The 17,311-nt window shown below is 51.7% G+C and overlaps 1 protein-coding gene across 2 annotated transcripts in view; it reads right to left on the bottom strand.

Annotated features, from left to right (window-relative positions):
* Runx1 (RUNX family transcription factor 1) overlaps window positions 1-17,311 on the bottom strand; it is a 229,290-nt gene that overhangs the window by 23,169 nt on the left and 188,810 nt on the right. Inside the window, exon 6 of one of the 2 annotated variants that reach the window (XM_040750450.1) lies at window positions 16,633-16,821. The exons of the other annotated variant lie outside the window; for it this stretch is intronic. Coding sequence (XP_040606384.1) covers window positions 16,633-16,821 — 189 coding nt within the window. The remainder of the gene's footprint in view (window positions 1-16,632; window positions 16,822-17,311) is intronic. 2 annotated transcript variants of the gene reach the window in all.

Below are 17,311 nucleotides of genomic sequence, written 5' to 3'. Positions count from 1 at the left end.
GCCACTGGACTCCAGGCAGGATTTCTGGGGGCCGATAACATCAGCCTCTGTCCTCACCTCAGCACCTCAGGGTCTCTCTGTTTTTCAACAAGATGCAAGCACCAACAAAAGCCTATTATAACATCTCCCTTTGTGTTTGCTGACTCTCTCTCTCTCTCTCTCTCTCTCTCTCTCTCTCTCTCTCTCTCTCTCGTTGGCTTATTAGGGTTCCCCCCCTTTTCTTTCTCAAATGTATTGTGTACCATCTTGGGGAGGAAAAATAAAATCCAGAAGCCATCCCCTGGCTGACAGGCTCTGTGACATGGTTCTTCTAACAGCCTCTCTAGAAAACAAGAACGTCCTGTCATTCAAAGAAAGTCACAACAGCTTATCCAAAGCACTTTCTCCTTGATTTGAACAAAAGAGTTTCAAAGAGCACCCAGGGAAGGGGTCCCAGAGGGCCCAGTGGGCCACAGGACCAGAGGGCTTCCTCTGTGGGGCAGCAGGCTGACACTGGTTCCCACAGATGCTGGGTAGGGAGACGGGGAGTTGAGAATGTGTTTGTGTCCAGCTGGCAGAGCACTGTCCTGAGATCAGAGGAAATGAGAGGGAGGGGCCCTGACTCCCCAGGTTGGTGGGAGAGATACAATAACATCACCAGAAGGTGGACATGGGGTCTCCAAGGCTCCTGACCTGAAAATGGGTCAATTAGTTTTCAAAGATTTCTTGTGGCTCAAACTGGCCTTGAACTTGTTATGTAGCTGAGAATAACCACAAACGTCTGATCCCCCTGCCTCCACCTCCTGAGTGCTGGGATTACAGACGTGTACCACCGTGCCCAGCATGTGAATTGCTGGGGACTGAACCTAGGGCTTGACCATGACAATCAAGTGCTTTCCCAACTGAGCTACAGCCCTAGTCCCGGAGAAGGACTTTCTTAGGTTGTGAAGTCAAGAGCGATAGAGAACTAAATGAAATGCTTCAAAGGATGGATTTGAAGAAGGATCTAGGGATGTGGTCTGGGAAGGAAGCGTCAGACAGACACACCTGAAGGGCAGGAAGCAGGAGTCAGGCTGGTACAGAAGAGGTAGGGGCGTGGTAAGGTCTGGGACCCCTAGGAAGCGGGTAAGTAAGGCATCTTATTTCAGGGTCTAGGTCTCAAAGTATGCAGAGCAGGTTCAAGGCCACCTTGGGTGAGACTGTGCCGTCTGCAGAGGAAGGAAGACAGGGCAGGGTGAGAGGGGTGTGTGTTTTGGGGCCGGGAACTGCATAGGGGGGTGGGTATCCAAGTGTGTGTGTGTGGGGGGTGAGTATCCAGGAGTGTCTCTGCTTTTTTTTTTTTTTTTTGGTTTTTCGAGACAGGGTTTCTCTGTGGCTTTGGAGGCTGTCCTGGAACTAGCTCTTGTAGACCAGGCTGGCCTCGAACTCACAGAGATCTGCCTGCCTCTGCCTCCCGAGTGCTGGGATTAAAGGCATGTGCCACCAACGCCCGGCCAAGTGTCTCTGCTTTTATGAACACAGCCATGGAAAGCTCCCGGCCAGAACCTCGAGAGGCCAAGGGACTTGCCGTTGGTTCTCCTCCTTGCATTACTCCCTGCCTGGAGCTCTGAAATAGGGTGTAGACCCACAAATGGCCCGTGCACCTAACATCAGAAAAATGCTTCTTCTAGGGACTGCCGCTGGGTCCGTTGCCTCACAACCTGGATTCCCTGAGACCCAGAGAAGTGGGAGAGAGGGTTCAAGGCCACATAGAACTCTGCTGATCCTTGGGGGGGGGGCGGGTGGCTGGCTCAGAGGCCAGATGTGTGGGGGAGGAGGTGCTAGCAGGAGGCCATTGTTGACTGCCCTGCAGATGTCTCACACGGGACAGTAAGGGAAAGGGTACTTGGTCCCACACCTCTCTCGTATAAACAGAGAACAGACCAGGGGTGGGGGGTGGGGGGGTCACACTGAGAAAGACTGTCGGGTTTATCTAGGAGTTCCGGAAAGGGTTCAGTACGGTCCTTGGGGAGAAGATGTCCTGGAGGATGTGCACGCACGTGAGATGCTGGAGAACTGGAGGACAGGGGGAGGGGGAGAGGGGCAGGGGCGGGGGGGGGGGGGGACGAGGACAGGCCACAGGTACTCACTGGCCAGTGAGGAAGGCAGGCAAGGAATCAGCAGCTCAGATCCACTTAGTGCCTGAAGTCTCCTCCCTGCCCCTGCTTGAGTCCTGAGTGGGAATCATTTCGGAGCTTGGCTGGGCTGGGGGAGCGGTGGAGAGCCTCCTGTGGCCTGGAACACCACAGGGTGTTGCTTGAGAAGGGATTTAAAACGGGCGGTGGAAACAGACTCTGGAGGCCAAGTCTTGGCCTTCAATTGGCTTGAGAAGGCAGTAATGGCTCCTTGGGCCATGGCCTTCTGAAGGTGACCTGGTCAGACTAAGTGGGCCCAGTCAATGGCACAGGACAGAGAGAGGTTTACAGAGATCCCTGGACTCCCTGGGTGCAAGGGTGCCAACAGGAAGCCACCGGAGCGTGGTGACTCCCAGAGTCACACGGGTGGAAGGCAAGCTGGGGCCAGAGGCCTCATTATTCCTGCACACCATGGTCGTTCAGCTGCTTCTGAGAAGCTGCCCCTCACTGACGTCCGTCCCTGTAGAGACGCAGGGGTGGCTGCATTTGCAGGGGTTTATGCTACAAACGGGCCCAACTTCGGGGTCTCCCGAGTAAGACCTCAGGCTCCAATGAACTAAACAGCGTTTGCGTTCCCCCATGGTGCCTCCAAGGAGTTCGGAGATGGGCAGCATTTGTAAATGATTTCTTTGTAGCTCCCAGAAGGAAGGCCACGGGCAGGTAAGCCTGGGCAGGTCACTGGGAGACTAGTGGGTTATCCCAGTCCCCAAGGCATGGTGGCTACCTGTGGGAGAGCTACCAAAGATTCCCATATGGTCTCCACAGAGTGGCCCTTACATCACAGAACTCCTGGGACATGCACAGCTCTCTTTTTGTGCCTGTGCTCTATGTAATTCTGTGAGACCGTCTCAGTGACTGACTTGGACCAACACGCCTTCAAAGACATCAGCTTGAGGGGTGTCAGCCTGGACCTGGAAGAGTCCCTGCCTGTACCTAGTGCTGCCAGGGCCTTGTGGAAGCTGGCTTTGCAGTGTTGACAGGTGGTGCTGTCTATGGCCACTTCAGTTCTACTGATGCTCGTGGGACAGGCGAGCTGAACCGGAATGCGGCCGCCCTGCGCTTTACCAGTGAATGGGACACGGTTGGGGACACGGTTGGGGGACACGGTTGGGGACACGGTTGGGGGACACGGTTGGGGACACGGTTGGGGGACATGGTAGGGGACACGGTTGGGGGACAAGGTTCCCTGTTTCCTCACTGGTGTCAGAAGAGTAAAAGGAGAAAAAAGGAAGTGACATCGCCACAAGCAGGGTCACGGGCTCAGGTTCCAGCACGGGGGTCGGGGTGGGATAAAGGTCACACTCCCTCTTCACCCCGCCTCTCTACTGGGCTGCTGGCCTTACCATGGCTGCAGACTGATTGCCTCAGAGGCCTCTATCTCCTTATGCAGCAGGACTTTTTTTTTTGATTTTTGTTTTTCTAAGAGGGCTGTTGCTGCTGTTATTATTATTATTATTTAGTTTCTAAATATAAAGATAAATTTATAAAATGGGGGAGGGCTAGGAGTGAGCAGGGGGGGTGGGTCCAGGGGAGGAAAAGAATCCAAGCACCAGCTGACCTCAGTATTTCCCAAGTCTTGCCTTGGCTTCTCCAGTCTGCTCCCCCCCCTTTCCTCCCAAGCCCTCCTCCTCCTCCTCCTAGGTCTGAATGTGAAAAATAAGCAGCCTGGGCCGGGGATGCTCCTAACAAGGCCCTCATTGTCCTAGACAGGTGTGAGATTGGACTTGATCCGTGGCCAACACCCCGAGCGGCAGAGCCAGCCCTGTAAGCAGCAAGCGTGCCCCAGCCCTCCAGTAATGCCTCTGTAGCCAGCCAGAGACTCAACAATTTAAGGCTTAACACGCACAACATAAATCAGAGGTGGATGGACCAGCCGACCGGCAGCTTCTTGGGCAGGTGCCTGCAGACTGTCTGCAGATCAGACCCTGCCTGTTTGGGTTATTTGAGACCTTTTATTTTTTTCTTTTTAAATATAATATAAAGATGAGAAACTGGGTGGAGCGGTGTGCGCAGGCACACCGGGGTTTGCCCTATCTTGTCCCAACAGCCCCTCGTTTGCCTGAACGGTGTTTTGAAGGGACTTCTCAGGACGGTTCTCTGTGCCACTTCCAAACACTAGGGATGTGTTCCAGCCATCCAGGCGGGTGTGATGGGAAGGAGAAACAAACACTTGGATAAGCGTGTGTGCCACCGAGGCGAAGCCACTTTACTCCTCCAGGCACCCATTCCTCGTCTATTTAAGGATCAGGCCGGCCATCCCGCTTTTTGCCTCCTGCGACACACTCATCATCTCTGACAAGTTCAAAGTCGCCACAAGTCTGTCCAAGTCAGGTGACTGGCTGCTGGGGTCCGGAGGGGATCCTGTCATTTCCCAGCATGCCCTTCATTGAGCTAATCTTATCTTCCTCGGAGACCTGTGTTTCTCTCTCCGATTGCGGAGGAGGCGAGCCCAGAGTGCGAGTCCCCCGGGAGTTCGGTCATGACTTGTCAAGAGCACACTCCGTGGGTGGCGAAGGTGGAGACGGCAGGCCTGCAGGGCTAATTAGTGGAAGGAGTCGGGTCCCCATTCTCTTTTAAAGCCCGGTTAACCATTAAATAAATATCATTTGAGACCCAGGCTGCTGGAGTCCTCCTCTGTGTCTCCTTCAGTTAAGGAAGGGAGCTGGAAGCCACCCGCCTGTGCGGGACCCTGCTCTCTGGCATCTCGGGGAGGATAGTGGCCGGTCTTTACAAACTCCAGGGCAGCTTCTGATCCAGCCGTTCAAGACCTGGCTCTGAATTCATGGGCAAAGACTTGGCTGTCACAGGACACCCCTGGACCCAGGTCCCAGGTCACTCCCTCCCTCTCATGGCTATTCCGTCTTCTGGGAATAAATGACATGTGGTTGGCAGTGACACTCTGAACTGGGCTGAGGGGACTGTCACTCGGCACCTCCTACCCCTCCCGGCCTGGGGCCTGCCGGCTGGCGTTCTCACAGCTGTGGCCCCGTCACCCCTCACACCTGTTGCTGCCCTCCTCTCAGCCTGATGGACGGGGGGGGGCGCAGAGCCTACAGCAGGCTTAAAGGGCAGAGCTTTCAGTGGTGGGGTCAGCAGAGGGAGGTTATGTACTTCAGATCATGCAGGGGCTGAAACCTGCTTCAAAGAGACCCTTTTGCAGATGGTTCATTAAAAACACAGAAGAGGCAGGGCCGTTCGTACACCAGTGAATCTGTCTGATTTTGGAGCAAAGGAAAGGGGGAGGGGCATCCCTTGCCCACTGCCCACCTGGGTTCAGGACGCAACCGGCCTGTCAGTTCTCTGGGGCTGGGAGCATTTGTTGGCGCTGAGAAGGGTGAGAAAGACTAGATCCTGATTCATGAAAGAAAAAATAAAATCCCTGCTTTAAGAATAAAATTCAACACTAGGGGAAGAAGAGAAAGGATCATAAGAAACTCAATTCTACCCTCCCCTGTGCCAAAAACACATTTCGGGAAAAGGCTGAGTACACTGAGCAAGCTTTAGGGGGTGAGCTCTTCCCAGGCTTAAGTATAAGAGGTGGGGTGTGTGCCGGGAGATTGCAACCGTAGAGGGGCCAACAGTGCAAAGTCTCCGGGCCTTCGGGGTGTTGGCAGGGTTGGGGGTAGGGAAGGGGAGAGGCCTGGTGAAGAGGAGTAAGAGTCCTCTCAACCGTGACACTCTACATTCTCATATGGCCTTGTGGGATAGTAACTATGGATCGTCCCATCCGAGTTTATCCAAGACTCAACCCACATTCCTCTCTGTTCTCTCCAAACCCATCACTGCTTCTGAGGCCTACGAGGACGAGGAGGTCATTGTGACCATGGAGTGGCTGTGGACCTCACGGGGCAGGACAGCTGTGAGACACCCAGGCCATCCACCAGAGCCAGTGACTGTAGCAGTAATACAGCCAGGAGAGTGGCAGGAGCATTTCCTAAGAATCCCAAGCGCACAGTGAGCTGTGTTCACTGCATCCCGGGAACGCACCTCAACCCCAGTGGAGTGCTCGTGCAGGAAGGAGAGGAAAGACCTAATCCTGCCACATGCCGGGTGGCCAGCGTACGCTGACTTAGTCTCCAAGGGCATCCTATGAGTCAGTCACTATGATCATGCCCATTTTACAGATGGAGACAGAGGCACAGGGAGTACAAGTGCTTCCTGCAAGGTCCTATAATTATGAAGGGCACAGCGAGGGGTTTGAATCCCAGAGCATTATGACTCGGCACTAGGCATCCTAATGCACTAGGCTTTTCCTCGGAGACCCCTTGTTTATCTTGGGAACCCCTCTGATAACCAGCTGTGAAGATGGACTCTTCTTTGGCCAATGCCATGGGTGGACAAAGGACTTGGCATTTTGCCTTGCTATCTCCAGGCTCTGGCATCCTCCTCAGAGGAAGCCGTGAGTACGCAGGGACAAAGGGTGACGATAAGAATTACACTACATAACCCCTCTATGGCAGTGGTTCTCAAACTATGGATTGCAACACCTTTGGGGTCACCTAAGACCATCAAAAAACATGAATATTTACATCACGATTCATAATGGTAGCAAAAAGACAATCATGAGATAGCAACGAAATAGTTTTGTGGTGGCGGCGGTGGTGGGGTCGCCACACCACGAGGAGCTGTGCTAAAGGTCACAGCATCAGGAAGGTTGAGGACCACTGCTCCACGGTACTCCCCTCCCCCACCTCGTGAAAGAATCAAATGAGGAAATCCGGAAAAGAAGCGGGACCAGGAATAACAAGGTTTCCTTCCTCTTCCACCTGAACTGGCTATCCATAATTTTACACAAATTCAATTTCAAAGCCATGCTTTGTAATTTATGGAAAATCATATTAAATTAGACGGATCCATGTCTGGACAATGACTTCTCTCATTTGGCAACATATTGTGGCTCCCAGCCTCTCAAAGCTTGATTGCATAGCAAAAAGTATCACCCCGTCACCCCGCCCCTCCAAAAAAGAATCTGTCAATCAGATGCAGCAGGGTAGGGGGCTCTTGGGCATCTCCGTCAGTTTTCCTGCAAGTGTTAGGGGTGACTGCAATCCCTTCATGATACTGCGCTCAGGATTACAAAACGTTTAGGTCCAACAAGTGACTCACTTGCATGGCCAAGAGGCCTAGGACATTCATGGGAAACAGTGCAGGAAGATGTTCAGTCAGCCAAGAGCTTGCCCCACAAGTGTGGGGGCCCAGGTTGACCCCAAGGACCCACATAAAAAGCAGGGTGCAGTGGCACACGGCCATAATATCGATGATGATGGTGACAAGGACAGGAGGATCCCTGGAGCTGGCTCGTCTACTAGCCTCACCTACATGGCAAAGTTTAAGAGACCCTGTCTCAAGCAAATGCGGGAAGTTATTTGAGGAATGACCCCTGAGGTCATCCTCTGACCTCCAGACACCTGAGGCTGTCCTCCGACTTTCCTATGTACATATGTACATGTGTGCATATGCCTGCCCGCATGCATCCTACCAGAAAGGCGTGCAGAGAGAGAGAGAGGAGGGGCAGGGAGAGAGAGAGAGAGAGAGAGAGAGAGAGACAGAGAGACAGAAAGAGAGACAGAGAGAGAGAGACAGAGAGAGAGAGGGAGAGAGAGAGAGAGAGACAGAGAGAGAGAGAGGGAGGGAGGGAGGGAGGGAGGAGTGCCGGGTAGTGTGAAAACACAGAGCACACAGAACGGAGCCTTCAGGATCTGTGGTTCTCAACCAGTAGGGTGCGACCCCTTTGCGGGTGGGACAACCCTTTCACGCGGGGGTCTCTTAAACTGCCTGCATACCAGATATTTACATGATGAACCCTAACAACAACCAAGTAACGGTTATGAAGTAGCCGGAGATAATTTCCTGGTTGGAAGGGGGGAGAGGTCAGCACGACATGAGGAACCGCACTAGGGGTCACAGCATTAGGAAGGCTGAGAACCGCTGCTCTAGATAAGGTTCCTCTGAGACCTGTGCCAGAGTGGTGGTGGGGTAAGCAGACCGCCAGTCCCAATCCATTCCACCGACACGGACTGTGGTTGCTTCTCATTGCCTTCCTTGCCTCAGCCGCCCTGGTCATAACCAAGCTGCAGATCACAACCCCACGCTGAGGCGGGGAGGAGCTGGGTCAAGCCCGGAAAGCTCTGGGCTCATGCTTAAGACCCTAGCCTTGCTGGGAAAACCGGCAGAATCACGTCTTCAACTCTGGGCAGTTCTGGTTGGTTTGTGGAGTCGGCGGTTTACAGCGAAGTACAAGATGAAGATGAGCTGACCTTGAGAGACGAGACATCTCAAATAAGCCATTGGGTGGGCAGAAAGACAAAATCAAGCCCTTGAGCCCGGATTGACTTTTACAGATATTTTAATAACTTTATCATTCTGTAATTTGCCATCTGATATGTGCAGAGAGCTGTGCTAATGGAGGGAGAGTGAGCGTCCCGGGAGACTTCAGAAAGCAGCCGCATTCTCTCCCAGTGCACAAGCGGCAGCTCCGAGAAGTGCGGTCCCCAAGTCTCATTAGTCCCTGCTCCCTTTTCGTATCTCAAGATGTCCTCCTAAAGCCACCGAAGAAGCCCTTCAAACCGTGCAAAGAGGAAACGGCGGAGATTTAGGTTGGAGCCTCGGATCTGGCCTCAGGATGACTCACGGCTAATGTGTGAGGCTACACAAGGAGAACACGCCACCAAAGTGGGAGCCTAGGATTTATGGAGCCGAAGACTGTCCTAACAGCGACCCGCTGCACCTAGGAGCGTACTGGCTCGTAGACGGCCCCTCCCTGGGGAAGTTCTGCTTTGATTCCACCAGTGGTGTCTCCTCAGCCCCCGAACAGAAGGTTCTAGCACATCCTCCCAGGAATGGCTGGTCACCGGAGTGCCCGAGTCTTGATAAGCATAACTGTGTTACATCCTGGAACCCCAGATTCAACGACCCAAGTCAAACTGTGTGAAGGAACTGAGAATCAAGGAAGCGGGGACAGACCTGGTGTCCTCTCATGCCACCCCGTAGCTGTTGGATGACATGGTACATGCATGGAGTCGTGTGTTCAAAATGAATACATGCCCTTCCAAAACTATGAGGTCATGACCCATGGAGGTCAGAATTGGACAGCGATGGTTCAAGTGATGCATCTGGAAGGTTCTAAGCCTTGCCTGTGTCCAGAGGGTGACACTGAGTAATATAATACCCAGGGTTGCAACACTTCAACCTGGGTCAGAGAAACAGGTCCCCCTCTGGCCAGACTCTCCTTCCAGTGACTCAATGGCTCTTTCTAGCACCCGAACCATGGTTCCCATGGTTCTGTTGGCTCCTAAAATGCTTCTGCTTTTAAAATGGTAAGCACTGCTCAAAAGGAGTGTGGATGGGTGGGTGGGAAGGCGGCCTGAAGACCCTCCTTCGCCTGGTAACAGAAATCAAGAGAACAAGGAAGTAGCATGCGGCCAGCCCCCTCCTTCCTTGCTGTGTTCCCAGGCATGCCCAGAGAGGCAGAACAGACACATGACTGATCCCTGTTTGCCTTTCGGGTGAGTCCTAGTCTATTTTTCTCATTATTAGTTTGTCCTATTGACTGTGGCTCATAAGTGAATCACACAACACATCCTGCCAGAAAGGGATTATGGGAGGAAAGTCCACCAAGTGATGCGGGGGAGGGGGAGGGTTTGTCAGCAATGATGACGTTTGCAGGTTTCCCGTGATCCCTACGTTTAATCTCCATAACAATCGGCCATTCTGCTGCTCTGTGGGCATTTGTTTAGTAATAATATAAAAAGTCCGTGTGGGGGCCGGGAAGTGTGGAAACAGGATAGAAGCAGGCACTAGGCAGCCACTGGCTAGAAGGTAAGTGACACCCTACACCCTCAGCCCTCGGTCCCTGAGAGTTAGGATGGCAGTCCTGGGCGCTAGATGGAAAGAAGTCAAGACAGAGTTGTGATGCCTTTCAGCGTCATGCGTGTTCGAAGAAACCTACTACTCCAAATTGCAGTGGGCCTGTGTTCCAAAGCCACCACTGGGAGAACCCCTTGGTGACCAGGCTGTTTCCACTGTTCTCCTGGGCCAGACTTCCAATAAACTTTACGAGACTTCACAGCTACAGTCAAAAATCCTGTGTTGAATCTCTAAACTTGAAAAGCTACCTGTAAGTGATCTGTGGCTTGGCATGACAAGAGAGTCAAAGTAAGCCACCATCATTTTGGAATGGGTGTCCAGCTGACAATACCCTGTCCTAAAGCCACTTGTTGCTTCAAAACAACAGGGACATGCCTGGCTCCGGTCTGGCTTTGTCTGGGAGGTCAAATTCTTGAGCCTATCCCAACTGGCTGGCTTTGGTCTTCCCGGCATTTTATTTTTGTTTGTTTCTCTGCTCACTGCTGCCTACACGTTTACGTGGTCACTGGGTTTTGGAGGCTAGAAAAGGAGGGTCCACGTCTGGCATTGCACCCCAGGTATGGGAAAGGCTTCCCTTCACCACAGTCGAGCCTTTGGTTCCATCTGTATGGCTGCTCTAGAGAACGCTGGGAAAGAGCTGGTCTTGTCTAGAAAAAAAAGAAACTGTACTCTTCTGCCTGGGAAATGAAAGAATCCAGACACTGGGCTCCAGTAAATGTAGGGCTGAGATGCCAGTGTCCAGATGACATGACAGGGACACACAGGCCTGAGCTCATATTGACCTGGACAGCAGGCAGGTCTGCTCTGGGGGGAGGGGGGGATGGGAATATTCTTATTTTGGTGTTGATCCAGGGCACTGAATGGTGGCAAAAGAAAAGACAGGGCCATATTCTTGCCCCTAGATTGTGACTAGAGTCTCATTTGGAGAGGGCTTTTGACGCCCTCGTGAATGGCTTGGGTCTAAATCCAAGATGTCACGTGACCTTTTAAGAATCAAAGGGAGAGGGGCCAGAGAGATGGCTCAGTAGTTAAGGGCACTGGCTGCTCTTTCAGAGGACCTGGGTTCAATTCCCAGCACCCACATGGCAGCTCACAACTGTCTGTAACTCCCGTTCCAGGGGATCCGACCCAGATGTGCATGCAGGCAAAAACACCAACGCACATAACATAGAAAACAAATAATTAAAAAGAAGGAGGAAGCAGAGGGAAAGACAAAACAGAGAAGGCTGGGTAAAGGGAAGAACAGGGGAGCGATGTTGTCACAGAATGCCTGGAGCTGGCAGGGACCAGGGGAGGCAGCAAGACCCTCCTTTTGGTCCTTCAGTGGGAGAGCCAACTCATGTCACCTTAATGCCTGAACTAGTGCCTCCAATCTGGGGAGGATAAATCCTCATTGTTTAAAGTCACGAAATTTGTGGTTCATGTGTTGTGTCGGCCACAGAAAACCAGCAGAGCTGGCACTGTTGACAAAGGCTGTCACGGAGGCCAGTCACTGAGGACATCCGCGCCTCGTGTCTCTGTGTCCTGGAGACCCACGAGAACACTACCACTCTGGCTCTGCACACAGGAGGCAGGGGCTTTAAGAGGCTAAACTTCTTGCTGACAGTCCTAGAATGTATGCAGTCATCAGGTTGTGCCAGCCTGTGGCCAGTCAGGGGCCAGGTTGTGGCCAGCCTGTGGCCTTGTTCCTCCTCAGTGGCCGCCAGCCTGTGCCTCTGCTATTTGACATCACTATGAAGTGCACAGGCGACCACTTTGTAAAGTCCCAAGGACACCATTTAATGCACCCGTGCGCAGCCTCCAGCTGCATTAGCGTCAGGGAGAACTTCAAAACCTCAGCAGCCCAGAGAAAGAACATTTGATCGTTGAGACCAAGACCCACAGCAAATTATTTTCCCTTGTAATCAGAAAAAAGTGTCCACAGGGGACTAACAGGAGCTTTAGAATAAGGGTGACCCCTCTGAGCAACAGTCATGAAGCCGTTTGGAAAACCAGGTCCTAGAAAACTGTGGTTTTGGATTACAAAAGTGGTGTCAGCTTAAGTGGTAAGTGACTCTCTGATTAAGTATTTGGGGGCAAGGTCAATACATAACGCATCGAGGTCATGCACACCGCACTGTGTTAGGGACCACGGTGCTGCACCTGTGCCTGTCCCTAAGGTGGCAGCTTGTGTTAGCCACCTCACGTTCAAGAGATGAGAGGCCCAGATGGAGAGTATGGCAAGGCCAGCCCCTACCCACACATTCCCCTATAGGGCATGCTCAGATGTTCAGTATTCTAACTGGCTTCCTTTTCTCCCCATGTTTTAAAGATTAAATACCCCCAAAGATGACTTAGGGAGGTACCCAACACAGGGCCTGATGTTATCATCATCAACACCAGCACCACCACCTAATCACAACGGGACACATTCAGTCCGGGTCTCCTGTGCCTCTGAGCGCTTGTCAGTCCTGTGGTGGGCATGTCAGTCCTCCAAAGGGGACACAGGCACTTCCTTCATCAACACCTTACTCCACACTTCCTTGCTGTATACACCTTCAGAGAGGTCTGATGTAGCGTGTTGCCTTCCCCGCCAGCCGCCTGGGCCCTGCCACAGCTGCAGTCCCCAAATAACACACAGGATGCTGTATTAATTATGAAGCTGTTGGCTGCTTGCTTGTTTCTTACTAGCTAGCTCTGACTTAAGTATTTAACCCATAATAGTTAATCTAAGTATTTCTCTTACCGGAGAAAAGGGTCCGGACCTCTTACTCTGGCGGCCTACATCGTGTCTGCCTGTGTGTCTCTTTCCCAGAATCCTCCTCGACTCCTAGTCCCACCTATCTTGCTTCCCTATTGGCCAACAGTGCTTTATTGACATATACACAGGACTTCCCCATTATCTCCTCTTTTCTGTCTAAACAAAAAGAAAGGTTTTAACTTTAACGTAGTCAAATTATATGTAACAGAACAATTTTCAAGTAAGAACTATAGTTACAATATTTAGTCCATTAACATTTAGTAAGATTTAAAGAAGATATCATCTATCCTATCTTTGTGAGTCTAAAGTCTTATGTGTAACTTATCTTTTATCATAACTAAGGAAAGCTATAACTTCAACTATCTGCCTTCAACTTCATCAAAGACCACAGAAGGATAATACATAAACATTAGGATTGACAGAGACATCTCACTACCTGTACAGTCTGAATTTGAGTCCATCACTTACGAAGCTGGCAGTGGCCGGAAATGTTTAGCCTCTGAGTGGAGAGTTCTGTGTTTCTGTCTATAAACCACATCACGGGACTGCCTAGGGGAAAGAACAGCATAGGCAGGGAAGTCTGAGCTAGGCCCAAATACTTCGCAGTGAATCCAAGGAAAGTTAAGTTTTATAGCAAGAGGCTTAGCATGTTGGCCGGCTAACTTAATGTGGTCCCTAGGGTTTCTGCATTGGTATTTTTACACGGTATCCTCATCTCCCCAGAAAGGTGGAAGCCATGCCACCTTCATGATGGTTCCTTGGTAAACCAGAATCCAACGCTTTGGATGGCTCAGCCTGGCTTGCCCAGAGCCATTCCTGAGAGGGAGGTCTGAGGGGTCAGGCATCGTCACTCCAGAACTCTGTAGCCTGTCCCATCCCCCTGCTGTAAAAGGAACGGAGGAAAGGCCTGAAACCTGGCAGGGGACATCAATGACAGTGTCCTGACTTGTGTAAACACGCAGGCACGACAAAATGGCTCTCTGTTCCACTTTTAGACCTGCTCTAATAGGACGTTGAAATGAACCTCAGCTCTTTTAAAATTAAAACCACAACAAATAAACAGTGGTTTGGTGGCATGGCAACCTGCCCCCCCTCTCCATCCGAAACCCATTGCGGATCATTGGAGATGTCTATTCGGTAGGATAGGGAAAGGTGATATCTCATACCCATGATCCTCTGCTGGCAGGGTGGGGGTGGGGTGGGGACTCTAGCCTGGCAAACCCTGCCTCTCCATAGATCCCTGGAAGTCACTGAGGAGATCCTGCCCTGATCACTTCTGGGGTCATTTTCTTAAAACTGCGATTGTCATTTCAGAGAACCATGAACCTATGCTTAAGTAGACATAGGTAGTGTAGGGCTAAGCCTGGACGTTAACTGCCTTTGATGCCGGGAGCAAAGTAGGGGACTTGGCTGCTACACTATCCCTGTTAATATTTGAATTTCAAGGGGGCAGGGGGAGCAGTCAAGGGTCTACTCAAAACGAGACTTGTATAAAATAGCATTTTCTTATAGGAAAAAAAAAAGAGAGAGAGGAGAGGAAGGGGAAGGAGGAAGGAAAGGGGAGAGAAACAGAAGGCTGGGGGGAGGGGCTTATGTTGTGGAGAGGACCCAGGAAAGTGAAGGCCATGTCCTGAACACAGTTCTGAAACTGCGCATCTGCCTCCAGGCAAGCAAATCCCTGCATATCAGATTCATATACCGGAGAGAAAAGGCATCCACAGTACAGAGTACAGCCACACATCTTTTGAGAGTGTCAATCAAGCCCCTAGAACACTCTGAGGTCAAGTTATGCCGCAGAGAGCCAGCGACTCCCACCACCTGGCGATGCCTCCAGTGCTCGAGTGGGCGGTCCCAAAGGCTCAGGATGCGGGGCGTCCGTCATCGGCCAATCCCTACTTTCTCTGGGGAATGGGCACGTAAGACGCCAAGTGAAATCAGAAGAGGTTCACAGAGTAGACAGAGGGGACAATTTGAATTTGCTCCCACACGACTGGGCTTTGCATTGGCTTAAAAACCCCTTTCTAGCTTGGGTTTGGCTTTCAGCAAGCAAAAGGCAAATCTCACTCCCAGCTCAAACTTAGTGGGTGCAGCCACCAGAGACTTGAGAGAGCAGAGCCTTCTCCCTGAGTCTGCACACTTTTGTACTCCCAGAGAAGACAGGCGTGAGCCTAAATGATGGCCAACTCGAGTCAGAAGAACCTCCCAGGCAACTTTATTCTCCTCATCCCCAAGAACACCTATCTCACTAACGCGTCCTTTCTCCCAATTCACCACAGAATGGCATTGTGGGCTTGTTGGGAAGTTAGTTAGTGTGAATATTTTCAGTGACTAGTCATTACTACTTAACACCAAGAAACCAGGGATTTTGAGGGGCCTTTTCCTAAACACCCGAAAAGATAACCTAATTTTTTTTGTCCATTCGAACAGAAGAGAGGTGCCCACTGGTGCTGACAGGGTCTCACATGCCTCAAGCTGGTCTCAGACTCACTAAGTAGCCAAGGCTGGCCTTGGACTCTTCACCCTGCTGCCCACACCTCCCAAGTTCTGTGAGAGCCAGCCTGTACAACCATGCTTGGCGACACAGGTTTTCTATTTCACACTCTGAACAGTGTGAGCTTGTGTGTTTCTTTCCAAAGAGAGCAATTTACGCAGAAACCTCTAAATAGATACTGCCTGCGATGTCCCATGCTGAGCACAGAGGGAGCTAATCTTCGCTTTCTGTAAAAGGTCATCCTGGTGCCAGCCCTCGGCCCCTTTCTCCAGATGGGCTGATTGCTTGGGTTGAACAAGCCTGCACCTCTGCAGAGGGAGTGTGACTGTAAGTGTGTCATACGCAACTGTGTCCCACCTGGCACAGAGAGAAACTGTCTTCTAGTTATCACAATGGTATCACTGAGCCAGCAGCCTAGGACATTAGCGGACCTACTGCGAGGAAGCTGTGAGTATATCTCACTGGGCACAGAGGGTCTGTGCAGTTTGTTATTGTACCTCCCAGCGCTTTTGCAGTCGATGACTGCCCCACAGAGGGAACGGAACTCAGTCCTGATGTGAAAATACTCTGCTCGGTACGGCCCCAAACACGCACGTCCTCCTCTTTCTTTATGTTTTGAAAAAGATCAAATATTGTAGATGCAAACTCCACACATAATCTGAAGGCAACAAGAACTTGAAAACTCCTTACCTTTACCTTCTTAGATGTGTATATGTGCGTTTATACATATATACGTATGTACACACATAAAATTGTGTATATGGCTACAGGACTAATTGGTAGGTAAGAAAACAACATAGTAGAAACTAACTCTTTAAAAAAACCCTCATCTGTTTATATACAGGTAGCTCGTTGTATCTGCAGGCTCTACAGCAAAAGATCGAACCAACGGTGGACTGACTATACAGTTTTTTAAAATGTACACAGACCGAAAATGTATTTTTGTTATGAATCCCTAAATAATATAGTTTAGTGATTATTAACATAGCATGTATAGTGTTCTAGATGCTAGCAGCAGTGAGGAATTAACTAGAGCCTCCAGGAGGGTATGCACAGGCTTATGTACTAGGACACAGCATATAAGGGGCCGGGGCACCTTGGATGTGGGTACCTGGAACTGATACTCCACGGTTACCAAGGGTTACACGCGGATACTCACTTGCATGTGTGTGCACAACCACGCCTCAGCAGCCACGCTTCTGATTCTAGAGATCCTCAACAGGTGAAACACCGAGTCTCTGCTTGTCTAATGGGCTCCCGGTGGGTACCCTGGCTTCCCGGAGCTCCCGTAGAGCACCCGGGGGAGCCCTGGCAGCCTGGGTGGGCTCTGTGCCTGGGACTCTCACAAGGACATAGGGCGGTGGGCCCCGTGGGGTACTTACCCTGCATCTGACTCTGTGGCTGAGGGTTAAAGGCAGTGGAGTGGTTCAAGGAGGCCCGAGGGTTGGGCGTGGGGGCTGGGTGGTGCGGGCTGACCCTCATGGCCGTGCGCCTCAGCTGCTCCAGTTCACTGAGCCGCTCGGAAAAGGACAAACTCCCCGGCTTGGTCTCATCTAGTTTCTGCCGATGTCCTATTGTAGGGACCGGGAGGGGAAGGGAGGAGGAGGAGGAGAGGGAGGCAGGGAAGGAGGGAGGGAGGGAGGGAGGGAAGAGATCAGAAAACGCATTGTGGAGGGGGCTTTTCTTATCTTTCCCCTCCCTCTCCCTTCGCCCCCAAGGTGAGCTTATCGGAAATTGCCCCTTGGGCTGGAGACCTGTGGGACCGGGGCCATTCTTTCCGTAGCAGCCTGAGGCTCCCTCATCGCACTGGTCACCGGGTGTTCCCCTAGACTGGGACTCGGTATACATACACCCAGCTCTCTGCACACAGCTCGGGTGCGCAGGAAGACAGATACTAGGGAGTGGAGCGGGTGACGGTGGCCTGGGAAAGAAAGGAGCCATTGCTTGTTGGCCACAGGCTAAGAGCTGAACCATGGCAGCCAAGGAGGGTGGCCTCCCCTGGGGTCACGAATGCCCGGACTTTTCCCAAACCTGACCAGAAGCTAATCCGAGAGGGACCAG

This window comes from Mesocricetus auratus, unplaced genomic scaffold (genome assembly GCF_017639785.1).
Source record: "Mesocricetus auratus isolate SY011 unplaced genomic scaffold, BCM_Maur_2.0 Super-Scaffold_100008, whole genome shotgun sequence".
Lineage (NCBI taxonomy): Eukaryota > Metazoa > Chordata > Mammalia > Rodentia > Cricetidae > Mesocricetus > Mesocricetus auratus.
The sequence above is the reverse complement of the archived record's forward strand: the minus strand, read 5'-3'. Positions and strand labels throughout refer to the sequence as shown.